Raw genomic sequence first — 27,224 nt, 5'->3', positions numbered from 1 at the left:
TGAGCTGGCATGCATGATATTATTAACCCCCAAATAATCTTGTGACAAAGGGATAAATGTCATTATTTCCCAAATGAAAAAGTCAAGTGTTAGAGAGGTTGTTTGATTCCTGGAACTATCAAAGATAGTAGGGTTAAACAGGGATACTATCCGTGCTTTGGGCCTGTCTTGGTCCTCATCTGGTGTGCTCTCAACATATCACTTTGTCATAAGCTTGACATTTCACTGGGCACTTTTTTTTTTAAGTTTTATTTATTTATTCATGAGAAACACAGGGAGAAAAGCAAAGACATAGGCAGAGGGAGAAGTAGGCTCCCCATAGGGAACTGGATTTGGGACTGGATCCCAGGACCCAAGGATCACACCCAAGCCAAACACAGATGCTCAACTAGGGAGCCACCCAGGCGTCCCTCACTAAGCATTTTAAAGATGTTTTCGAAAAAGAATGCACATTGATTGCTATTTTAAGTGAATACAAATCAGAAGCTTGGCAGAGACTCAGAGGAAAGGCACAATGGTTGCAAAAACGATGAGAAATAATGTTCAGCAATCACTAACTTCCTTCCATCCTTCCAGCTCCTCACCTCTGCCCTTCATTCTTTGCTCTACTCTTTGGCCGCAGTCCTCTTAATTCATCCATAACCACTTGATGTTTTCTAATTTCCTCTGCCCTGGGCATGTTACATGGGACTACCCACCATGTTGATTCTGCAATGCCTACTATCGATTGGCATACTACTACTTAATGGCTGAGTGAGTCAACTCAGGAGTTTTGCAAAGACATTCAACACACAGATGTTTTTTCCATCCTCTTTGCAGACTCTTAAGATCTATTTCAACCTCACTCAAGATGTAGAAAAAAACCTTTTAAGCAAAACTTAGCTTTTTAGTAAAAACACAGAATTTCCTACTTAGTATATAGCTGTTGTCTCATTTGAATGATTTTGGTTCATTTGTATCTGCTCATTCACTCAGTTTGTAGCTTATTTCATTGAAAATTGGAAAATGTCAAAATATTTTCTTTTGAAAATAGGTATATATAAAATTAGTTTTAAAAAACATAATATATTAGGATATGTGCTTTATATAAATTAAAATAGTATATCAACAATCTTTAGTACACTCAATTAATATCCTAAACCCATATTATCTAGCACAAACCACCAGAAAAGACAATTTTCTTTTTTAGCCTATTCCCATTGGCCACACATATGCCTAACCTACTGTACTTTGCTAACCATCTGGTTCTGTCACCATTTGTTTAATTTTATTTATTAACTCATTCAACAAACTTTAACATGTGGAAGTTTCCAGGATAATACATGTCTTGTAGCATATGCTCTAAAAGTTCATCTTTTAGATATTTCCAAAGTGAAAGTATTTTGTTATTTTTTTGAAGATGAAAAGACAATGTGTCAATGCTTTTGAATATTAAACCACTGTTTTTGAATCCTTCCTATATGTTAAGTAATCTGCTAATCACTTCACATAACACTTAATTTGCACCACAACCTGTGACAATATACTGTGAAATATGGAATAATATATTCATGTATTTACATAATTGATTTATTCACTTAATTGACAACTGTTGCTACTCATTATGGCCAGGCTGGTAAGCATGAATCCATATGAAAAGCTGTAGAATCAACTCACAGCATGGTTAGTGGTTAGTGATAATAAAGTTTTGTCACTGCAATTATTTTTATTCCTATCACCATCTTATTTCTGGTTAGTATAGATTATAATTGATCCCATTTCTTAAGTGAGGCTCTAGTTTCATATTTCAAGCAATACAAATAAATACCATTAGTAAAAGTCCCACAGAAACACAATAATTTTTTTTATTATTAAAACACTGCTAAAATAATATCCCAGTTTATAGGACCAAACAGAATTGTACTTGGCCTATCTGTAATGAATGTTAAAATTGAATGGAAATGACTCGTAATTAATTAATCAAGTTCCATACATGAATCCTTGCATTTTTCTTTTACTTCTTTTTGTTTAGAATCATGTAATTTTAGATTTCTTGGAGTTAGAATTCTTAGACATTTTAAGTGGGGAAGATGAAGATTCATTATTGAGGTATGTAATTTCAGTGTGATATTTGAAATTTATCTAGTCAGTTTATCTAGTAAATCTCATCAGATTTGAGATTTAAATGATAAAGCCTTAGTAGCAAGACAGTAAGGTTATGAAGAATTGAATTTAGAGAACAAGTAGACCTTCCTCCATTTCTCCACAGTGCTATAACCTAGGCCATATATTTTAAATTTACAGTGTAAGAATTTGGGGCAGGCATACCGGTTTCAACAACAAGATATTATTAATGGAGTACATCCAAACATTTACGTTCCTGCACTCCTGTGACCTCATATATATCAACCAGTCATGATCAAGTGCATTTGCTCAGAGTAGTCAATATTGTTTGAACTCAGATGAATTCTATAGTTAGGAAACTTGGATTGTGTGGGTGTAGATGAAGAATGGTTCAGTGAATTGTTCATTATCAGAATGTCTAAGGTTAAGTGGAGAATTAAACTGACCAAGGCCTACAATCTAACTTCCTAGCCAGGCAGAAGGGCAGCTAACTCTTTAACAGCAAATTCCTTTATCTATAATTACCTACCTCTTTTAACTCTTCTAAGATCTGTCAGCATGAGTCTCCTAATTTTATAAATGATTGCATTATTTAGGTTGCAGGGTTGTTTTTTTCCTTTTCCTTTATCTTTTTTTTTTTTCAGCTTTTTCAGTGAGCCCCTTAAAAAGAAATAGAAAAGTCCTTTCCTGATTTTGTCCCTAAACTCCCACTGTTTGATGGATTGTAATCAAGGTGGTAATGTGAAAAAGTGACATATTTGGATAATACCTTTCCACTTCCAAATTTTACATCAATGCTCTAATATCAGTGCTGTCCATGGCAAAAAGTAGGCTAGTTGACAGAATACAAGAATTGCATTAAGCTTAATGTATTGCATTAGTAATTGCAACCTCGAGCTTCTTAAATTAAAAAATAATAATAATAAAGCAACATTGCACACATATGCCCAATTTTTCAGATGGCAAGTTATTCAATGAATATACTGAACTATGTGTAAAAAAATAACCTAAATGATTTGCCCCCTAATTTTGTGAAGTTTAAGTTCCTGGAAGATACATAAAACATATATATATGTATTAGAAATATTTAGATTATTATGTGGGGTGTGAAAGCGTTACATTGTATTGTAAATTTCCCAGATATAACTCTATTCATCTACTTCAGCATCCATTTCTTTTTTTTTTTAAGATTTTATTTATTTATTCATGGGAGAGGCAGAGAGAGACAGAGGCAGAGACACAGGCAGAGGGAGAAGCAGGCTCCACGCAGGGAGCCCGATGTGGGACTCGATCCTGGGTCTCCAGGATCACGCCCTGGGCCAAAGGCAGTGATAAACTGCCCAGCCACCCAGGCTGCCCCCTAAACCATCCTCAAAACATAAAACCTGAGGTGTGTCTGCATGGCTCACTTGGTTAAGCGTCCAACTCTTGATTTCGTCTCAGGTCATGGTCTCAGGGTCGTAAGATGGAGCCCCATGGTGGGCTCTGCATTCTGCAGGGAGTTTGCTTGAGATTTTCTCTCCCTCTCCCTTTGCCCCTCCCCCTGCTTATGCCATCTCTCTTTCTCTCTCTCTCTCTCATTCTCTCTCTCTCCAATAAACAAATAAAAAATGTAAAATCCAAACTGGAAGAATATTGGTAAAGTGTAGTGTGCTAAAATGAAGCCAGCTGGGGGCACAATGAGATTGCCGTCATGCACATCAGCTCTGTTGAAATCTGTCTACCCTGTCTTACCAGGTAGCCAACACCAAACGTTGGCAAAAGGCCATAAGGACTAAGGACGGTCCCAAGGATATGGAATGGTTCAAGAGGGGGCTAGGAGACATCGGGGACAAAAGACAATGAAGCAGAGGTGACAAATGCTATTAGTGAAATTGGGAAAACTAGGCAGATGTTGAAACAAGATTTTCAGAATGTAACTGTGAGATGCTTGATAAAATCCTTTCTTCATCTTGCCCTATAACTTTAGTAAAAACTCTTCCTCTTCAAAGTGTAATACTAAAAATGTCTGGCTTCCTCATTTTCACATAATGCTACATGTAAACTCGCAAGAGTCCAGATACCAAGAACATTTTTAAAAGTTAACTCCAGGGATCCCTGGGTGGCGCAGCGGTTTGGCGCCTGCCTTTGGCCCAGGGCGCGATCCTGGAGACCCGGGATCGAATCCCACTCAGGCTCCCAGTGCATGGAGCCTGCTTCTCCCTCTGCCTGTGTCTCTGCCTCTCTCTCTCTCTCTCTCTCTCTCTCTCTCTGTGTGTGTGTGTGTGTGTGTGACTATCATAAATAAATAAAAAAAAATTAAAAAAAAAAGTTAACTCCAGTTTCCAAAGAAAAACAAGATGACGGAGAATCTAACAAAGCAAAACAAAATTAGTACCAGGGTATAATATTCAACCAAATTACTAAATCTGAACAACTGCTATTCTGTAGCATTTAACATGTGAAACATAAATATTCAATAGCCATGTGGATTTTCTATGACTATATTCTCAGTACACATTGCTAGTTAATTTAAAAATAAATAATGACAATAGCACAGTATCTAAGTAAAAAGACTGTAGATCAAGTCAGCTTGGGTTTGAAACCCTTTTCAAGGAGATACTCTATTTTATCTCAGACAAGTTATTTAAAATTATTTGCATTACAGCTTCATTTCTTTAAGATGGGGCTTAAAATACCCACTCCATAATACCCTTAAATGGAAACACACGAAGTGAGTGGCACAGGCCTTAACAAATCATTAAGTGTAAACTGCAATGTAAGTTCACTGAGGGTAGGAATATTTGGGTCTTTTGATCACTGCTGAACATTTAGCACCCAGAAATTCCCAGTAAACATCTGTGGAATGAATGACTATTGTTATTATCAATAATTACTCTAAGAATTTTCTCTAAACTTAAATACCAGCCTAAATGTGATGCATTAGATGCTCTTAGCTATGTTCTACAAAGTCAACATAATCGCTAAATTAGTGAAACAGGAAGCATTACTCCTAGGGAAGGAAAATATGGGGTACCTGTGCGCCTCTGGCCACACCTCATCAACCTATCAATATATGACTTTATGTGTGTTTCTGCTTAAAAACACTTTATTTACCATGGATGGTCAATTCATTAACTTCAAACTCAACAGCCAAGAGCATCATAACTCATGCCTGACTGAAGCTTTTCTAACACATGTGTTTTCTCCATAGGCACATCATAGCCTTCTTGCTCTGAGGAACATCAGCACTTCAACAGTATGCCTGGGGGGCATTTTAAACAGCCAAATCTCTCTCTCTCTCTCTCTCTCTCTCTCTCTCACACACACACACACACACACACGTGGAAAAAAAAAAAAAGGCACTAACTAGATTGCTAAAAGGACCCTACCCTTATTTACAGTAGAGCAGGAAAGAGAAGTGTTGCCTTGTTTGACCCCAGCTGGGAACGCGCATGTCAGGAAACAAAAATTATCTCCCACCATGCGCAAATTCCATGAATGACTGCAAAAGACACAAGAACACTGACTTGGGAGTTACCAATAAACTTCTGCAAGTAGACAGATTCATAAATATGGAATCTGCAAGTAATGAGGACTAACTGTATATCTAACAGGAAATATAAGATATTTCTGTAAGGATTACGCTTTCTAATTTTGTACCTCTGTCTCCTTTCCCCCTTCCATTTGTTCAACAGTATCCTGAATACTGTTTTTCCCAACAGCTGCTTGCTAGATAGGAAAATGAGTATATTTCAGGGAGTTTTTGTCCAGTGGAAACTAAATACTCAATAGGACTAAGAACATCACAACTTTTCTTACCATCTTAAATACATCTAGTAGAGTAGTCATCCAAAAAATACTCTATACAGCACGTCATTTTGAAAGACGTTACCTACAAAGGCATGGCCTTCCATGAACATTATCAGGTTGTGGAACAGTTAGAAGAAACAGAAATATGTTAGATGAGGTTGAGTAAATAGAAAGTTGATAGAAAATCACTGGTTTCAATCAGGGACTATAGGACATTATAATCATAAAATGGTCACATCAGGAAAAGGCAGCCCAGAAGAAGAGGGATTGCACACAGTTGGCTTAAGTAATATGTTATTAAAAATGTCAAGTCTGTCAAATCCTGTCACATTACTTATTGTTCAAGACAAATGTCTAGCAACTGGTCCTTTCTCTGTCCAGGTTTGTGCTTCTGCAGGAAAGTGCTCACTCAGTTAATATAATAAAGTCAATTTCTCTTAAAGGGGAAGAAAGAGCATTTTCTATGCTTTCACTTTCTTTTTTTTTTTAATTTTTTTTAAATTTTTATTTATTTATGATAGTCACAGAGAGAGAGAGAGAGGCAGACACACAGGCAGAGGGAGAAGCAGGCTCCATGCACTGGGAGCCCGACGTGGGATTCGATCCCGGGTCTCCAGGATCGCGCCCTGGGCCAAAGGCAGTCGCCAAACCGCTGCGCCACCCAGGGATCCCTATGCTTTCACTTTCATATATTATATAATGAATGCATTTCCCCTCTGAATAAAGTCAGTAGGTTTCGAATGTCCATATGCAGCAGAGACACAGGGGACCTTGGTAAAAATGTACAATTCTAAGCAATATACCAAAAAATCAGATTTATAAATTCTGGAATTCCTTCAGGGATCCAGGCTTGGGCCACTGAAGGAATCATCTGCCCTGCACCTCCCTTTAAAAACTCAGACACAGAAACTGCAGTGAGACACCCTTCACAGCAACTTTGTAGGGGCAGTGATGATGCCTACAGACTATCTTTCTGCAGGCCGATGTCATCTGATCTCAATAAAATTAAAACAAAATGACACGGATAACACACTTATATTTGCAATGAACCACAGTAACAACATATCAACAGAAGGCAGTCCTTTCAAATTTATGATCGCAAAACTAAATCCTTGAAGGATCTCAGTTTAATGTGGTCTTTGAACTAATCACACAATGTACTTAAAGTGAATGTTACACATAAATATTAAAATACTGTGAAGCACAGCATTCTTCTAAAACTTAAAATGGAAATTGTGCTAATCACTTCATATACTATTTGCTATAACACTGAACTAGATACTTAATTCCCTAGAATCTGAATTCTATTAATAAAAATTTAAATATTAAATGAGATGGAACCTAGATATACTGCACATGAATGGTGTATATGTGTCAATTCACACACAAGTAAAATACATGCCCCAGGATAAGGCATTCAGTTGAAATCATTACCTCATAAATGACTGATAATTATATTTTCAAATTCCAGTAATAAGGTGATTTGGCCACTCATCAATATGTATCATTTCTCTGTACCAACACTGTCGACACATAATTTGTTTTCCAACCCCACTGTTTTTCTCCAGGCAGATGTATCATTTCCCAATTATGAAATTAAACATTCGATTGAAAACATGTTGGCAGTCTAATTCCAGGTTTAATAACTTTCTGTATATTTTTAGGATGATATTCTGCTAGAACGCTGGGGAAAATTATGAAATTCTAAATAGCTAAAATGTTACAGAATGTAATCAGACTGCAAGAACTGTTCGAGTAAACTACCACCACAGGTTAAAGTGTTCAGAACACCTTCTCCTTTCAGAGTTGGCGAAGTCTTTGGAGTGGAGAAGCCACAGTCTTTTGTTAGGCAGGAAGAAACAGGCTGCCTGGAGCTTCGGAGACTCTCACTAGCATCCAGACTCAGGGGGACACAGAGGTACTGAAGCCTGGTCTCCATATTTTTCAAAACACAGAACTAGTATTTGTGGAATCTGATTGCAATTTATTATTCTAATCTTAATCTGAATGCTCAGTACTGAACTGATACTATGAGAAATAAAACATCATTAGAACATATAAGGATCTTGAAATCCTAGTGAAGATTCAGATCTAGTTTGTCAGGTGTTCCCCAAAAGCGTAAATAAATAATAATAAGATCGCTCACTATGGTGGATACCCATTTTTAATTTGGTTGAATTTTCCTCAATAATCAAGGAACTACTCCTGTGTATGCTGTGATCCACAGCGAAGAGGAAGGGGTTGACACGCTCTTCCCATTTCATGCTGCATCCCTTCCCTAGAGTCAACCATCTGGCCACAGGCATCTGACCCATGCTGCCAGACACAGCCTGACCCGAGATTATGGATGTGGTGCCCAGGGGGTTACCCGACCTTTCTCCAATGACCACAGCTCTAAGATTGTACAGATTGAGAGTACTGAGTGCTTGAATTTCCCATCGTGTAGACCAGGAAGGCAGAGAGATACAGAGAAAGATGGGGCGGGGGGGGGGAGGGGGGGGACAGAAAGAGAGAGAAAGAATAAGAGAGAAAGAACATGGCAAGTACCCAAAAAGGAGCAGAGAGGCAACTAGTTTCATTTGTTTCCTGAGAAAGTCAAATTCCTCCTCTTGGGTAATGGGAGATCCAGCTCTCTCCTCATAAAACAAAACAAGAACCTGTTCTTTCATGAAATGTCTACGAGTTGGATTCTTATCAAATATTCATCTATTATCTATCAAAATCTATCAAATATCATCTATTATCAAAATAATAAATATGTAATTATATGGAATCACATATATGAAAAAATATATGAATATATGTATTTCACCTATATATGTAATTAAAAGCATTACAATATAAAAAGGAAAAGAGTCAACATTTTTTTAAAAAAGATTTTATTTATTTATTCGTGAGAGACACACACAGAGAGAGAGAGAGAGAGAGAGAGAGAGAGAGAGAGAGAGGCAGAGACACAGGCAGAGGGAGAAGCAGGCTCCATGCAGGGAGCCCGATGTGGCTCGATCCCGGGACTCCAGGATCACGCCCTGGGAAGAAGGCAGGTGCTAAACCGCTGAGCCACCAGGGATCCCCTGTTGAGGCTTTTAGATGTGTAGAGTTAGAAATAATAAAAATGGGGATCCCTGGGTGGCGCAGCGGTTTAGCGCCTGCCTTTGGCTCAGGGCGTGATCCGGAATCGAATCCCAGTTGGGCTCCAGGCGCATGGAGCCTGCTTCTCCCTCTGCCTATGTCTCTGCCTCTATCATAAATAAATAAAAAATTAAAAAAAAATGTAAATGTTGGCTTTTAGAGTTTGTGTTCTGTTCGTTTCCCCCCCCCTCGTTTTTATCCTGATCTTTTCTGTTTGCAAGCATTTTCCCCATGGTGGCAGTCTTACTGGTTGCCATTACTTACATTAATCTTATACGTAAAAGTTATTTTAACCAGCAAAAGTGGATTTGGGAAGAGAGAATTGCACTTGGGGACACGCAAGCTATGGCAAAACTACAGGCGAGTCCAGTAAAGGGGAGGAACTTACTTTATGGAGAAGGAAATGGAGAGTTCTTTTGCAAAATTCATTGGGGGGAAAAAAATCAAGATTCTTCCTGGAATTGCTTGGGGGAGTTGATTTCTTGAACATTGTGCTTCTCACATCTTTTCCCCCTTAGGGCCTGTAATTGATTATTCTTTCCTGTTGACCTTCTTTTGGGAGCTATAATTGGGCGTCTGCTAGTGTCTGTAACTGACAATTCTTCCTGGAAGGGACATTGGTCCCTCTTAGCTTCCTAACTCTACTTTAGTGAAGTCTCCCTGTAGTAATTTTCACATTATTAGCTCTCAGGTTTTAAATGGCTGCTCTATTAGAGTTTTAACAGTTTTGTATCACTAATAATGAGGAACTCAATGTTCCCACAACTTAAGCTTTTCCTCATAACTTTTTTATCCTCCCCACAAAACACACATGCCCTTAAGTTATGTAAGTAGCATTAGTGAATCTTTGCTATACGTTGCCAAATACAATTGTTCTAATTTAAAACAGCCAAAAATGAACATGTTCATTTGGTTACCTATTTACTATTTATATGTCTCACTTGTTGGAAACTTCTGGTGCTCCCTTTTCCTAATTATATTCTTTTGGCAACTTAATCTCTCCTGGCATCTTTCCTCATCTGGAAGGAAGCTGAAATAACATCTACCTCAGAGTTGCATTATATATGTAATGCACTGAAAACAGGACCGGCCACCTATATTCCAATGCCTACCTTTCTTGACCACTACCAGGCATTGAATGGGTGATGTTAACTGTGACTGCCTCTTAAAGTTTCTTCTAATTGGCAATAGCAATTCATTCTTTCCTTAAAAAAATTAGTGACATAGGGCAGCCCAGGGGGCGCAGCGGTTTAGCGCTGCCTGCAGCCCAGGGCGTGATCCTGGAGTCCCTGGATGGAGTCCCACGTCTGGCTCTCTGTATGGTGCCTGCTTCTCCCTCTGCCTGTGTCTCTGCCTTTCTCTTTCTCTCTGTGTCTATGAATAAATAAATCTTTTTAAAACAATGAGTAATCTTTATTAAAAAAAAAACAACAAAAATTAGTGACATAAAAGCGGCAAGGGGTATTTTATGAATTGGCATGACTGGTCCCATTTATGGAGATGAAGACTTTTATTCTAATTTTGTATGGCCTGTTTGGCTGTTCTTTTTGTTTATATAGCCTTAAGAAGTCTCTATATACTCACATGTTTTTCTTTTGAGGCTTTTCAATTTCATCCCCCACCTTTAGAAATTTGCAATTAGACCCTATTGTGTCTTAAAACATTTACTCCATCTATTTATGGCATATGAATGTCAAACCTTTTTCCAGTTGCTAAACTAATTTTGACACCATTTATTAAATTACTCTTCTTGGGCTTTATGATACCATATGGTAATTTTTTTTAGGGTCTGAACAAATTGTTCAGGATTACTTCATAGAGGACTAATACATTTTATTATTCGTCAGGACTAATACCCTGTAGTTTCTTGCAAGAATCTTTTGTATCCTTTCCCTGCAAATCATTATAAAATCTTTTATAGTGCTGAATCTATAAATTAATGTGAGAAGACATTTTTATACTAGTTCTTCCCATCCAGAAACATTCACTCATGCTAGACACTGGGATACTGTCATGGGTCAGACTCACTTTGGGCAGGAGACATAACACAGGGGAGCATCTAAGTCCAATATTATAGATGGCAGGGTTCATACTTGAGAGCTTATCTGAACTAGGCAGCTGGTTCAAGAAAGGCCCATTAGGTAAGAAAATTCCAAACTGGTAGATTCCAGGACCTCTGGTTTGCTGTGACCAGACCAGCTACTGTTGGGGAGATTCTGGGAGAGAAGAGACAGGAGAGGTCACCCTAAGAAGGGTGAATAATGCCCTCTTCACAATAGGGGCCTCTAAAGGAATTTTAGAAAGATCTCTTGGCTGTTATGAGAAAAGGAAGCAGGCAAAGTGACTTGTCTAGGTTATCACCAAAATAGGCCAGAGTACAGATTAAAAGTGCTCCAACTATAGTGTAAGCAGAGCAGAAGGGCATATGGGATAAAATAGATGTCAATGTTAGACTGAACAAGATTGGGGTGTGAAGACAAAGTAAGGCAGCTGTAACTTCTGAGCTCCAAAGGAGACAAGTGTACCCTCAGAACTCCCTCTGTGACCCGACATCACCATTCCTTGGAGGTCTCCTGGAACTGCTTCCATGCTTTCCAACCCTTTTCCCATCACAGCACAAGCTGACAATGGGACTCTTAGGTACCAGCTGGGAAGCTCCAGCTTATATGGTACAATTTCAAAGATATATATGATAGACCACATTATGGTCAGAATGTTAGTGTCTTTGCCTACCAGACCCATCATAGAGGGCAATGGCCAATGAAATGAACAAATATGTCATTTCGAACAAATTTTAGAAGCTCTTGTGCTTTTCAACTTATCCTTTCCTCTGCTGCAGAGCCAGCATGTGGCAGCTCACCCATCGTGGATGTGAAACACAAATGAGAGAGAAACCGTTATTGCAGTGAGTCACTGAAGTTGTGCAGGTCATGGTGACACCATATTAGCCAGTGATAGCTGACTGATGGAGCAGACAAAATCATTCTTCTGGCACACCTTTTATACAGTTGTCATAGTCCATTAAGAATAGTCACGAATTATATCAACAGTGGTATATATTTAATAATTTTCAGAATATAAGCTGCATAGCTTTTTAGAATAAAAAATGATATAACCTGAGGTACATGCTTTAGGACACTTGGTTAAACAACAAGCAATCTGTGTCTTTGATGACCACCTCAAAAATGTGGCAAACTTCACAGTGTAACTTGAAAACAGATGTGGAGATAGACAATTATACATCATGGCATATTGTCTACAAAAGAACATTCTGACATTCTGACAACTTAAATAGAACACAGCACACAATTTCAAGTATTCAAGCAGTGTTTTCTGGCCAAGTAAAAACTGTCTAAAAACCGCTGATGTATTTTGACTTGGGGGGAGGGGGGGGGGGCGGAATGTAGCTGCTTATTTTTCCTAAAGACAGCATTTTTTTTTTTTCCAGAATGGGACTGGCTCAGTCCAGCTTAAAAGCATTGGAGGAATAGCTATTCCTCTTGTTAAGAAAAAAAAAAAACAAAAAAAAACCTAAAGAAATAAATACAACAACAGGGGTGGGCTGTGCACTAGGAGGATGAAATAATCAAAGGGAAAACCAGCTTCCCATCATTGCATAGTCTCCTGAAGCAGCAAATGTGAAAGACAACATGGAAAAGCTACTTCCTTTTCCCATCACCCAAGGGTCAGGGTCATTTTTCTGACCACCTGGGCCCCTTGACAGAGTGGTTGCTTTCTGAGAACCCCTATAATGCAACCTACATACCCTCCAAAAGAAGGTAGTTCCCATCACATGAAGCACAATGAGAAAAGATACACACTTAGGACTCCACAAAGCTGCAGTTGTCTCAGCCTCCTGATATCACTTGGATACACATTATGGGCTTGGCAAGGTGGAGCCTTAGAGCAGAGTCAGAAGGGGAGTTGTCTTTAGTCCTTTGTCCAAAGGACTGGGACAATCCTAATTCTAGCAGCTGCTATCGGTAGGTGTTCAGGGCTCCTGCAAGAGGGAAAAAGTAGCTGGTCCCAGGTCTCCTCTTAGGCCAGGGCTTCCGACACCAGACACTTGCTGCTGCTATTCCTTCATTGACCCAGATTTCTTACAACTGTAACCCAGGCAAAGAAGGGAGCCCCAGGCTTGCTCTAGCTCTGAAAGCACATTATAAAATAAAATGTACATTGTAATAAAAACTTTCTGTAGCTAATTAAGTGAATTTTTATCAATCAGATCAAAAGCACTTGTCCAAAAGAGGGAGCACCTAGCCAGAGACGCCACAGTCTGACCGTGGTTTAAAGTCTCACTTTAGATTGTTCCTTCTCTACAGGTGATCGGAGGCTGCCACCAACTCAAACCACTGCCTCAGAGCATCGCTGAGTGTCTCAGGGAGGGCATTCACATCGCGAAGAATGATGTAGAATGGGAATGGGAACTCTTCCATGTATGATCGGATTTCGGGCATCTCTCCAGGTCCTTTAAATATTAGCACTTTAATATCCAAGATAGAATCCTGTCAACAGAAAACATTTTGATATAAAAGAAAAACCAAACCAGTATCCTTGGCTAGCTTTTCTCTGATCTCTTTTGCTAACAGTTTTTACGTCTCCTATAATCTAACTCCTACATATAAAATTAGCTTTTATTACCAAGGAACAATTTTCAGAACTCTTACTGAGGCAGCAGATCTCTTTCTGAGCACTCTTTGAGGGAATATGGGCATTAAAAGGGAGAAAAGGGCAGACAAGAAAACCCAAATTTCCTATAAGGATATTATCCCATTTTCTACATGGAGTAATTCACAAGTCTTCCAACTTGTTATCCAGGCCTTAATGTGACTTGTAGAGACAATGCTTCCCCTGGAACAGAACTGCCCTGTGGGTATCTTTCACTTAGCAACCGCTGCACCCTGCTCTGAGAAGGGCACTGCTGGGATAGAAGTAATTGGAATGGGCTGGGGCTGGTCTACAGTTTCAAGTGGATAAGGCCTATTATCAAGGGCTGCAGTACCTACAAGAAGACAGTGCAGAGGGAAAGGATGACTCACGAGGGTAGGAGATGGCACAGAAAGGGTAGTCTCTGGAATCTGAATTCTGGCTTTCCTACTCATTACCTATAATAACCTGTGTTTATGTCTTTCACTGCAAAGTGGGAAAAATGATCCCTACCTCACTGGGTTATTCACCAAAAAAAAGCGCCTAGAAGAGTGACCAACAGAACATTAGGGGTGATGATGGTGTGACTTAGGCCATATTTCATCAGATAGGACAGGCTGAAGGGAATCCCCACTTTAACCCCAGAAAAGCAACTTTTAGTAACACTTACCCATGAACTGGGATTGTCCAATACAACAAAAATGACAAAGATGTTAGCATTCCGGGCGGCCTGGACTGCTGCCAGTACTCTGTCTTTACCCTCAAGGAAAAGGCCACGTCCATCAGAGACCACCAGGAGGAGTTGTGCGGTTTCTAAAGTGGAACATATAGTAGGAGAGGAAACAGGGAACAAAAAAAAATCCCACTTTTAACAACTCAAATCTACTTGAAGACAAATTAGTGTAGCCTTTCTCTATACTATTAACCAAAGAGATGTCCAAAACCGATGAATTCTGGACATAAACAAAAGGGACCTAAGTCTATCACTTCAGACCCTCCAGTGGGACAAAGGCTGCACAAAGACATATGAAGCTTCTGTCAATAAAACAATTTCTCTGTCACATTAGATTAATTTCATTATAGCAGTAACAAAACATATTTATGGCTATAAAGTATAAACATAGCAGTATTGAGGGGTGCCTGGGTTGCTTAGTTGATTAAGCACCCTGCTCTTGGGCAGCCCCGGTGGCCCAGCGGTTTAGTACCGCCTTCAGCCTGGGGTGTGATCCTGGAGACCCAGGATCAAGTCCCATTTCAGGCTCCCTGCATGGAGCCTGCTTCTCCCTCTGCCTGTGTCTCTGCCTCTCTCTCTCTCTCTCTCTCTCTCTGTCTGTCATGAATAAGTGAACACAATCTTTAAAAAAAAAAAAAAAAGCATCCTACTCTTGATTTCAGCTCAGATTATGATCTCAGGGTCGTGAGATGAAGCCCCATTTTGGGCTCCACACTGGCATGGAGCCTGCTTAAGATTCCCTCTGGTCATGAGTATAGTGGGATGAAGCAAGCAGCTTGTGAATGTACATAACAGAAAAGTATTTTGTTAATAAAAATTAAAAACTGCAGCTCACCTGGACTGGTGTTCTGTGAGGGCTGCTGAGCAGCTGCAAACATGCTGGCTACGGACTCCAGAAACTAAACCAGAACCAGAGACAGGCCATTAGAAAACTACTGAAATTCTCTTCTTTGTTGCAGAGACTGAAATTACTCCTAACTCTTAAGTGATAATCAAATAACCTTCTCAGATATATAGGCAATCACACTGCCCCTTCAAGCCACCTGTACTGGGGACCAATGACTCGCACTGTTGGCATCTATCCTTGGGTAGTGGCATTCTCCAGCACAGACCTGCATCTCTAGCATACACGCTATTAGTGTTCTCTAACACACCCTAGAGGAAAAAAAACACTTCCCTTGGGGGATAAAGATAAGACATCAAAAATGCCCCCAAATGAACAAAACAGTTGTCTTCTTTCGGAAGAAAATAATTGAGTAGAAAAAGGCAAGAAAACATACAATCTCTAGTGCAACATAATAAAAATAGGTTAAATCAAGGCAGATATGAAGAGGACAGAATTATCATCCTATGCTGTTTTGAACTTATGTCATCGTGAGCAAGTCATTGGTTTATTTTACATTATTTCTTCTCTAGACTAAATGGGGGAGAAAAATTGGCCGAATTAGAGTACAGGAAGATGGTTTATTTTTGCAAAAGTCCCTAATCTCTCAAAAAACAGGGAGCAAGAGAATTAGTGACACAAAGTCAAGCAATCTTTGGGGAACTGAGAAAAAGAAGTCATGCCCTATTTGCTAATGGGTGCAAATAAGTTTTTATTCCCATGGTAAATAGGCTGAAGTCTAGAACTATTCTGCATTGGAAATTTTACCTGTCCTAAAACCGTACTGGGGAGGAAGAGAATGCTAAAAATTATGTCTCTGGGGCCCCTGGGTGGCTGAGTCAGTTGAGGTTCTGCCTTAGGCGCAAGTCATAATCCCACGGTTCTGAGATCAAATCCCATGTAGGGCTCCCTGCTTAGTTTCTCTCTCTCTCTCTCTCTCTCTCTCTCTCAATCTGGCCCTTCCCTCACTCATGCTCGCTCAATCAAATAAATGAATAAGACCTTAAAAAAAAAAAAAAACCTTTTCTAATTAAAAAAATAAAAATTACGTCTCCCCACACCTGCTTAAGAATGACTGTGCAGAGGATCTTTGATGTCGTCAGCATACCTGAGCAATCTTGGTTTTCTTCTGTTGGAATTTGCAAAGTCGCAGAATCTGGGACCCCGAGGAGTCACTGAACTGTTCATGGAATGGATGTAACAGCTTTACGGACTCTCCAAAACTAGAGAGAGAAAAATGAAATACAGTGGGAGTTATTTTTTGTGTGATCAATGTAACAATAGTTTGATTTTCCTACTGGAATTAAAAGGCACCCTTACCTGCACACAGCAATCTGACCCACTTCCAGGAGTGTAAGAGCATTTCCAATCACAGCCAAAGATTCAAATGCCAGCTATGAAATAGAAAGTTAAGGGTTGAAGCAATCAGAATATCCTCTAGATCAATGCCTCTCAGCTTTTATTATACCAAGAGTCCCAAGGAAAATGGTATTTTTGCAGGGCCCACAGGGAATATCACCATGGCTATTCACAATCAAGCCAGAGGCCATAGTGGCTCAGACCCTGTCAAGTATCACAAATCCTGAAACCCAGAATCTATTACACTAGTAGCAAAGGTCTTCTCTAGACATCATCTCATAAAAGTGATCCTAAGAGATTTGGTCCATAAAATTTTTAGAATTTTTCCCTTTGGGGGGTGGGGGTGGAGGGTAGGGCAGGAAGACTACATAAAAAGTAATCTCTTACGGCTACAAGATTCTAAAAACCAATTTATTTTAACCCATATGTAAATGATATCATAATTTTAGAATTTAAATCTCACTAAAAAGGTGATACTTATAGCAGCTAACATCTACTGAACACATATCAAGTGCTAGGCATTAAACTGAGTACATACTTCATTTTAATTTTCACAACTCTGCATATAATAGATACTATTTCAATTCTCATTTTTCAGAAGATGAAACTGACAGGAAATAAATCACCCAACATCATTAGGAAAAAGTGAGGAGCCTGGATTTGAACCTTTTTCAAGGGAACATATATAGAGATTTAGGTTGTTCATTGGTTCATTCTAGGTAATAGCATCAATGCAAAAACCATCAGTCTTCAGTGTCCATAATGGTGATATCCTAATTCAGGCCCTTAATCCATATGTATACTAGGGGCACCTGGGTGGCTCAGATTGTTAAGTGTCTGCCTTTGGCTCAGGTTATGATCTCTGTGTCCTGGGATGGAGCCCTGCATCGGGTTTCCTGCTCAGTAGAGAAGTCTGCTTCTCTCCCTCTACTGCCCCTCCCTCCCACTTGTGCGTGTGCTTGCTTTTTTTTTTTTTTTTGAATCTTAAAAAACAAAAAAACCCTTGTGACTAAGAGAGCACTAACTCCAGATAATTTCAGACTTAGAGAAATACACTGAACACTTAAAAAAAAAATCAATGATAGATATGTTGTTGTACAAGGTCATAAAAGATAGTTTAGTTGCATTTTGTGGAAAATAAACATTGTCATAGTTACTCTTCTGTGGCTAGACAGGAGCATAGCAAGGTTAAAAAGAACAAGTGGGGTCCCTAGGTGGCTTGGTGGTTTAGCGCCTGCCTTCGGCCCAGGGCGCAATCCTGGAGACCTGGGATCAAGTCCCGCCATCAGGCTCCCTGTACGAAGCCTGCCCCCTCACCCTGTGTGTGTCTCTCTCATGAATGAATGAATGAATGAATAAACAAACTTAACAGGCCTCCAACAGTAAGGGACCAAATTATTTTGAGACATCCTAAATCTGCCTTTTTAATTTCTTTTAAAAATTTGAGGTCTTCTCAAACATGATATCACATTCTAAGAACAGTAATTGGTATTTCAAAGTGCTTTTTGCCAGAACAATATTTTAATCTTCTAGGTGGCCATGAAGCATGGCTTGGGGTCAATTTCTCATTAAACTAGCACTGTGCTTCCTTACCTGTTTGGTATGGTTGTCCACCATGCTAGAAGAGTCATCAATAGCCAAACAAATCTGATACTGGCGTTTACTGGGCTTGGTCCTTCGAAGCCAAATCTTGTCTTTCCGAAATTGACTAGCAATGTATGGAATGACCTTCCTCATGTTTAGCCGCTTCCCGGTTCGATAGTCTCCTCTATTAAATTTACCCAAATGAGGCAAAGATTAGTTAACAACTGCTCCATCCTCTGATAACTTTTTTTAAAGAATAAAATTACATTGTAATACTTCATAAACAAGAATACCAAATAACCAGTAACCTGGCACACTCAAGTGTCACTGTCAATTGAGAATTGAGGGCAGTCAGAAAAACTGGCTATGTATTTGGCAATAATAATTAGGTCCTTCCAGGTAAGCTAAGACACATTTTAAAAATTAGAAAAATAGGGCAGCCCAGGTGGCTCAGTGGTTTAGCGCCACCTTTGGCCCAGGGTGTGATCCTGGAGACCTGAGATTGAGTCCCACGTCGGGCTCCCTGCATGGAGCCTGCTTCTCCCTCTGCCTGTGTCTCTGCCTCTCTCTCCACACAGCCCCCCCCCCCCCCCCCCCCGCCCACCGTGTGTCTCTCATGAATAAATAAATAAAATCTTTAAAAAAAAAAAATTAGAAAAATATGTTTGTGCTGATTAAATCTTGGATTCTTTTCTGTTCTGAAATTGTCAGTCTGGATAAATCTTTGAAAAGATCTAAGTGAGTAACACATGCAGCAAGCCTACACACCCATCTAAAGGCTCAGCCAATTTTCCCATCAGATGTTAATAAATCAAAGGAACTGTAGTCATACCAAACTTAAAAGACACTTTTTAGAGGTAACATGAAAAAAGGTATAGAATCACATACTGGTGCCTATGCAGCACAAATGGCCACCACAAGCCAGTACTGTAAGTGGTTAAGGGCTGAGCTCAATAGAAAGGGTGACAATGCCATCTTTTCAGGGCACTATGAGTGAGTCCAATGGAGAAGACTTACTTCAGCTTGGCTGCCTGGGTAGGCTCTAATATGAGGCGAAGCTGTTCACACAACTGCTGTGAAAGAGGCGCAGTTAAGGCCAGGTAACTCTGCCACATCTCAGCTGCAGCCTTTTCCTGTGACAATAACGTGGAAGTTACCCATAGAATGTCAGAGCCAGCCAAAGTCATTACAGCAAGAGGACACTTGAAGCAGAGCAGTACAAAATGACCTGCATGAACCTGGTCCACAGAAGCTAACTCAAAAGGTTCTCTTAGCAAGCTGCCATCTAGTTCATATCCTTAAAAATGTCTCCTCTTCTACCAAACCCACAACCCTCGGTTCCAAAAGAGAAAGAATGAAAATGGCAGAAAATACTGGAATTCATGCCCAAATCAACACTTTATTCTCACTACTTATGAAGCCTATAACCTGTATGCTTCATGTGGCTAGGGAGCTGTGGATGGATATTATGGTGCTATGAGATCCAGCCACATAATCATGGGCTCTCGGGAGTCATGTTTCAAAAGCAAAAGCAATGAGTGCAAATATCTCAACAGTGTGCTTATTGCCTAGACACAAAGCTCCAACTATGGCAGAGCCCTCCTACAGGTCTGTAGGGTGAATGAGGATAGTGGCTGCAAAATATAAACATGTACACATACAGTAAATTTAGGATGCCAAGTCATTAAAAATGAAGCTTCTGACTTAATGCTGACACATTAAGTCAGCCAGCAACATTCCAGGTGGCCTATTCTGTTAATGACACATTTTGCCTCATTTTTCAACCAATGTCATATCTGTTTTATCTATTATATACAGTAAGTAATGGAAATGAAAGGAAATAAACAGGGACGTCTGGATGGCTCAGCAGCTGAGCATATGCCTGAGCTAAAGCTCAGGTCCTGATCCTGGAATCCAGGATCGAGTCCCACCATCAGGCTCCTTGTGGGGAGCTTGCTTCTCCCTCTGCCTATGTCTATGCCTCTCTCTTTCTGTGTTTCTCATGAATAAATAAATAAAATATTTTTAAAAAGACTTTTTTAGGGACAGCCTGGGTGGCTCAGCAGTTTAGCGCTGCCTTCAGCTCAGGGCGTGATCCTGGAGACCCAGGATTGAGTCTCACCCACGTCAGGCTCTCTGCAGGGAGCCTGTTTCTCCCTCCGCCTGTGTCTCTGCCTCTCTCTCTATGTGTGTGTGTGTGTGTATGTGTGTGTGTGTGTGTGTGTGTGTGTGTCTCATGAAGAAATAAATAGTCTTTAAAAAAATAAAAAAAAGACTTTTCAGTTTATTTATTTTTTTGACTTTTCAGTTTTAAAAAAAAGGAAATAAATACATCAGCTTCTCTGTTTTAATTAAGCTACATATCTAGTGGCAAAGTAGGCAGAAAGCAATGGATAGGCTTAGGCTTCAGACTGTAATTATAGCCTCCATCCTCACTCTTGTTCAAGGGTGATGGGTGCTAAGAACCTGTTGAGCTTGCTGTATCTATTTAAAAAAAAAAAAATCAAGATATCTTATGAAAAGACCAGTGACTTACTTCTTCTGGGTTTCCAGACTCATGTGGCTGCCACATTTCCAGCTGTCTCTCCAGTTCCTGTCTTAGCTCGCTGGTATCTTTTAAAAAGGGCTAAGAAGAAAAAGCCACAGGTAAGAGGCAGTCTAGGGTGAAATCACCAACTCATTATCACTGGCTGCCTTCTTCCCAGCAGTATGAACTCCAAATACATAACATGAGAAACAAAACTTAAGCAAATTTAATGGCACAATAAGAAGATGCCAGGTAACTAGTCTTCTTCCCATTTTGTAAAGACAAGATAAAGGAAATCTTACCATTTACAAGAAATATATACAGCAAAATAAAAACCAAAGGTATTAGTATCAGAATGTTCTTTGATTAATCGAGACTGCTATTAAATCAAATGATTAGGGAAAACAACTCCGTTAAATCTGCTTTCCCTAAGGATTCTTGCTACTTCACCAGCAAAAGCTATAAATTGTCCCTACAGGATTCTCACACAAGGATGCTGGACATGAGAAGAGTAGATCTGAGAACCTGAAGCTGGAGGACCAGACCCACCAGCACAGCCAGGTCAGGACAGATAATCCATCAGGACCCTGGGATTGACTGCTGGAAGAGTGTTATCTATTTAGAGAGAACTGTCACAAAGAGTTCTAAAAAATTTGATAAGATACTCCCAACAATGAGATATTCCATGAAGTTCTAAAGACAAACATTTAAAAGCAGTTTATAACTACATTTTGTTAACTTATTAAAGCAGTAATCTGTGAAAATTTTAGTACCTGGAAAACTGTGTCCATGAGGAACTGATGGGCTGTGTGAATGGTCGAATCTCGGCTTCTCTCTGGTTTCTCATTCTCTGTCTCCTCCTGTGATACGTCAGTCCTGGGATCTTGGTCTTCTTCTGTTTTAACAGCTTGAGTCTCCACCTCCATCTCATCAAAGCCTATTTGCATTTAAGAGAGTTTTACTTACCATAATATTACAAAAAGACCCTTTGCAATTGCCTGCCAATCCTAATAATTACTCAAACCTCACTCCTTCACTCCTCAGAAAATTTCCACATGTTCTTTCTCTTTGGGTCAGTCACTGCCAATTCTTAGTCCATTAAGCTCCCCTCCTCCCCACTGCAATGTCAAAGGCGGCTGTTCTACAAAGAGAAGTAGGGGAGACTCCGAATTACCCTGATAAGCCTTGTAAAAATGTGTGATTCTTTAAACTACATGCATATAGACCTCGGATAAAAATAAAAACTAAAAGTCACATTCCATTCTAAAGATGAGAAAACTGAGGCAAAGAATATATACTCAACAAACATATTTCCTCAACCTATAATGTGAAGAAGAGGCAAAGTCTGGATTCTGAATTTTCATCAGAGCTATGCCATTCCCACTGTTATATAATGGCTGGGCAGTCATAGTTCTAAAACCCGAGAGGACAAGAAGAAGGCAGAAAAAAAAAAAAGGCCCTTGAATTGGGTAGGTTCTTTTGAATTTGCATTTATTCCACCACTGATAAAGTTATTTTTTAATGTGTTAAATGTATGTCTTCTTTTCTTTTTTTTAATAAGTTGTCTAGTAATAATACTTGGTCAACTATATTTAAGACATTTGGTTACTTTTTCTTTTTTTTTGTTTTAATTTTTATTTATTTATGATAGTCACAGAGAGAGAGAGAGAGAGAGAGAGAGAGAGGCAGAGACATAGGCAGAGGGAGAAGCAGGCTCCATGCACCGGGAGCCCGACGTGGGACTTGATCCCAGGTCTCCAGGATCGCGCCCTGGGCCAAAGGCAAGCGCTAAACCGCTTCGCCACCCAGGGATCCCTGGTTACTTTTTCATATGCATTTTCCCCATTCTATTTCTTTAAATATTTTTACTGTATCTTATGCTAATAGTCTATATTTTTATATAATTGAAAACATTTCTCTAATAATCAAGAGTGTATCTTCTGATCATAGCTGAATTAAGTATACTATTTTGTTTCCTATATATTTTTTAAAAAACTGGTGGCCTGAAACTCAGGTTTCTGAGGTGTCCTTGAAGGATACTGTCTACAACACCACCCCACTTAAAAAAAAAAATTATTTATTTTATTCATGAGAGACAGAGAGAGAGAGAAAAGCAGAGACACAGGCAGAGGGAGAAGCAGGCTTCCCACAAGGGAAGGAGCCTAATGTGAGACTCGATCCTGGACCCCAGGATTATGCCCTGAGCCAAAGGGCATATTCACTTACTGAGCCACCTCAACCACTGAGCCACCCAGGTGTCCCACAACTCCACCTTTTGACTCGGAAGTGAAATATAGTGAAATTATCATAGGCAAATAAGTACCTAGACCATGGTTTAGGATACGGGAAAACAAGCCAGATCAGACTACAGAACACCAGAAGTGATTTCTCCAAGTCAGAAAGCTCAGAAGGGATTCGTTCACTGCAGGACTCACCCGGCGTGGTCCCTGACTTGACCTTCTCTGGTTTCAGCTGCTCTATGTCTGCTGCTCGGAGCTCCTCCTCCTTCTCTGTGTCCAGGAGGGTATCCTCCACCTCCTCTTCCTGATCCCTCCTGGAATCTTCTGTAGACTGTTGCTGTTGCTCCTTGCTTGCCACATCTGCCAATAAAGCATACAAATACATAGAAGCCTAGGTCTTTGTAGAACAAAGTAATCATGAGTGGGTGTAGTTTGTCCTTTTTAGCTTCCAAGGTTTTATTCATGCTGGTTCTCCTGCTGACCAACTATGTGCCATGAACACAGTGCTTGGCTTTTCTGTGCCCCGGAAGCTCTACTGACCTACTGATGTCACTACCTATTCTCTACCACAAAAGTAAGATGCTTAACTAGGTTTTTACTGCTATTACAAGAGATTGAACTAGAATAAACAGGCTGGACAGATGACTCAGCAGTTAATGGAATTAACCATTATGTGCTCCATTAACCATTATGAGTGAAGAAACTATAATGATTAAGAGTATAACACAGGACACAGAAGAACCAACACCGAGACTAGCATTGTGATTTGGACAAGTTCTTAAACTTGTCTGGCTTCAGTATCCTCATCTATGAGGTGGAAATATCATAGCCCAGGGATGCCTGGGTGGCTCAGTGGTTGAGCACCTGCCTTCGGCCCAGGGAGTAATTCTGGAGTCCCGGGATCAAGTCCCACTTTGCGCTTCCTGCATGGAGCCTACTTCTCCCTGTGTCTCTGCTGCTCTGTTTGTCTCTCATGAATAAATAAATAAAATCTTAAAAAAAAAAAAATCATAGCTCATTAAGATTATTGGAAAAATTTCATGATCATTCAACAGACCGAAGAGTGGTACAAAGTAAAGGCTCAATTCATGGTAGCAATGATTATTACTGCTTTATTTTTCTAAAAAGTGAAGTCAGAAAAGTAACTCATGGTAGAGCAATCATTTCTGAAACTATGTTCATGGATAAGTATCATGAACACTAAATTTTGCATATTAGGAATAAAACACTAAAAAGTCACCAAGAGAACTAGAAGGAGAGACTAAGACTGGTCACTCCCTTGTGATTTTCTTCCTCTTTTCACTTACGAAAAAAACATACACTTCTAGTTCACACCTCCTGCCATTGCAGGAGTGACCTCACAGTGACCAAGAAGCAATATGTCCAGTACTCAGAAACCCTGAAACTAGTGCTAGGTTTGGATGTGGCCAAATGTTATCATGGATATTAAAAGACTTATCCCAGACCCCGAAACCCTGAACACTTGCACTTGCTGCAGATATCGTTTTAGACCCAAACCAAACTGTATTCCTGCATAATTCTTATTAGAGAGAAAATAGTTCAAAAAAGCCATTCCCACCCCTAAGATGAATTTATTTATCTGCTGGGCACACAGTCATACAGCCTAGTCTCACAGAGAACTCAGCAAAGGAAAAGCCTTCTCTGAACCATACCATACATCTGTGCATCATAGGGGTCGCTGCCTTGCTTAATGTGCTCAAAGGCATCTGCGTCTTCTGCCTGCGGCTGGGGCTGGGCTGGCCCCTGCTCAGTGTGGTTCTCCATATCCACAGTCTTCAGCCGCTTATGCACATGCTCACTGTGATCACCCATGGAGCGTTCATTGTCGGCCTGTCCAGGTTTCCTCTTGAAACTCTGTGGGAAATAGGAAATTCACTAGAGTTTTGTCTATACTGGCAAAAAAGACTTAACATACCTAATAAAGTTAACCAGCCCCCTATGGATGGGCAACCACAGAAAAATAGAATTCAATGCAGCTGTTAAAAAGAATGGGCTGATCTCCAGACAAAAAGTATAGATCTGTATGATAGACTTTAGATCTGAAATAAAAGGAAGAAACACATCCATACTTAAGTTACATACACAAAAGTACATGTAAAACAAGAAAAAACTGTTGGCAACAATTTATTCTTATGTGGCTTAAAGACAGGAATAAGATGGAAGCTTTTTAGGGGATTGCTTTTTATATATGAATTTCATTTCATGTACATGAATTATATCCCGTTAAAAAAAAAAAAAAAAACCAAGAAACCCTAATTTTTAGGGTCACCCATGGGACTCAGTCAGCTGAACATCTGACTCTTGATTTTGGCTCAGGTCATGATCTCAGGGTCATAAGATCGAGCACCACATCAGGCTCCAAACTGGACTCAGTGCTGTGGGCACAGGGTCCACTTGGGATTCTCTCTCTGCCCCTTCCCCCACTCATGCTTGTGCTCTCTCAATAAATAAATAAATGAACTTTTTAAAAACCCTTATTTTTAAAACACAAAAAAGTGGGACAGTGGAAAAAAAGACTGGCTAGTACTAGGCAACAACAGCCAACACTTGGCTCTTAGGCTGTGTAAAGGAATAGGGAAAGTGTGTGTGTGTACACACACCCCCATGGGGAAGGAGCCTGGGGTCCTGATATGCTTGCTATAGCCACCATCATGTTTGGTGAGACAGCAAAGCCTGGGAGCTTGGCTGTTTTTAAACCACCACACTCGGGATCCCTGGGTGGCGCAGCGGTTTGGCGCCTGCCTTTGGCCCGGGGCGCGATCCTGGAGACCCGGGATCGAATCCCACATCGGGCTCCCGGTACATGGAGCCTGCTTCTCCCTCTGCCTATGTCTCTGCTTCTCTCTCTCTCACTGTGTGCCTATCATAAATAAATAAATAAATAAATAAAAAATAAATAAATAAAAATAAACCACCACACTCAGGGCATCTTTTCACACATAGCCTGCGCCCAAGTTCAGCAGAAGAGGGACAGAGACCTGTGTGTTTTTCCTGGTCTGTTTCTGGGAAGCCAACCGAGCGATGAAGTTGGATTCATGGCCTTCTGCCTGATTTGCATCCGCAGCTCCACTTCCGTGTTCCTATGAAATCCAAGCGACGAGAGAATGAAAGTGGAAGATGCCGTATGAGCACCTGGCTACTGTGCTGTTTTATGTGCAGTTTCTCTATTATTTTCCTCTCAGAGTCAAAACAATACACCTGCCTCCCTGGTCCAGAACTCACCTATGACTAAGGCCTAGCCTGTGGGCAAAATTAAGAGCATCTAAATCCAGATAGGTCACCCTCTTGAGGGACTTCACTGTGTAAGGCTGATTAGTTCCTTGTTTCCAGAACGGTAATGGCTTACTCTGAAGGCAGGAAAGACCTCTACAAGAATCCAGGCTCTGACATTTACCAGCTGTGCACCCTTGAAATGGTCATTTCACTTTACTGTGGCTTATTTAGATCAAATATAAAATGGAGAGAGTAGTAACGATAATCAGCAGTCTTAGAGAACTATTATGAGGATTTGAAGTAATAAAAATCCTTAGCACCTACCTAAATGGGTGCTCAATAAATGGGGGGTGGGCAGTACAAGAAGTATAAGTAAGTGTTGTTACTGGTGAGAAAACTGGGTTCAAAGAGCTTGAACAAGATGTCCAGAGTCACCACTGTAAGTAGCAGGTCCTCTCTTTCCATAGCATATAAGTGGCCTGAACTGTGGTCCATATAGAGAACAATCACTCTAGCTAAAGGAACAAAGAAGTGCTTTGCTTTTTTAAAAAGAAAACCTTAAGAGCAGTGCCTAAGTGGCTCAGTCATGATCTCAGGGTTGTAAGATCAAGCTCCAGGTTGGGTTCTGTGCTGGGTATGGAGCCTGCTTAGGATTTTGTCTCCCTTTCCCTCTGCCTCTCCCCCTCCACTGATGTACTCACTCTTTCTTAAAAACAAACACAAAACCTTTAGAGCCCGGTGAACAGCAAGGAAATACTATTAAAAGGCAGATTACTGCCTCTTGAAGACTAAAGTCTAAATTCAACCTTCCTTTACTTGGAAGCTTTCTAAAAATTAACACCAACTGGAGTATCCCATGATGTACTACCAGCCTAATAGCTTTTTCTCATTAAGCACAATACTTATATACAGCATGTAGCAAATATTCTAGGGTTTGTTCTGAGAGCCATATAAAAGTGCATATCTGAATCATTTTCTTAAAGAATG

General features: G+C 40.1%; 1 protein-coding gene across 2 annotated transcripts in view; it reads right to left on the bottom strand.

Annotated features, from left to right (window-relative positions):
- Positions 1-12,065: 12,065 nt before the first annotated feature.
- The window catches only part of LOC140597588 (midasin-like), a 28,309-nt gene continuing 13,150 nt past the window's right edge, over positions 12,066-27,224 (bottom strand). The window contains exons 10-21 of one of the 2 annotated variants that reach the window (XM_072746435.1): positions 26,003-26,104; positions 24,677-24,878; positions 23,199-23,363; positions 21,537-21,700; positions 20,773-20,862; positions 19,254-19,369; positions 18,246-18,420; positions 16,614-16,687; positions 16,402-16,516; positions 15,246-15,309; positions 14,348-14,490; positions 12,066-13,535 (exon numbers count right to left, since the gene is read on the bottom strand). In XM_072746435.1, the coding sequence (XP_072602536.1) occupies positions 13,347-13,535; positions 14,348-14,490; positions 15,246-15,309; positions 16,402-16,516; positions 16,614-16,687; positions 18,246-18,420; positions 19,254-19,369; positions 20,773-20,862; positions 21,537-21,700; positions 23,199-23,363; positions 24,677-24,878; positions 26,003-26,104 (1,599 nt within the window). In that variant the 3' untranslated portion in view covers positions 12,066-13,346. The remainder of the gene's footprint in view (positions 13,536-14,347; positions 14,491-15,245; positions 15,310-16,401; positions 16,517-16,613; positions 16,688-18,245; positions 18,421-19,253; positions 19,370-20,772; positions 20,863-21,536; positions 21,701-23,198; positions 23,364-24,676; positions 24,879-26,002; positions 26,105-27,224) is intronic. The other variant, XM_072746436.1, reaches the window with a different exon arrangement.

The sequence above is a fragment of the Vulpes vulpes genome, unplaced genomic scaffold (assembly GCF_048418805.1).
Source record: "Vulpes vulpes isolate BD-2025 unplaced genomic scaffold, VulVul3 u000000831, whole genome shotgun sequence".
NCBI lineage: Eukaryota > Metazoa > Chordata > Mammalia > Carnivora > Canidae > Vulpes > Vulpes vulpes.
This window is presented reverse-complemented; position numbering and strand designations above follow the sequence as displayed.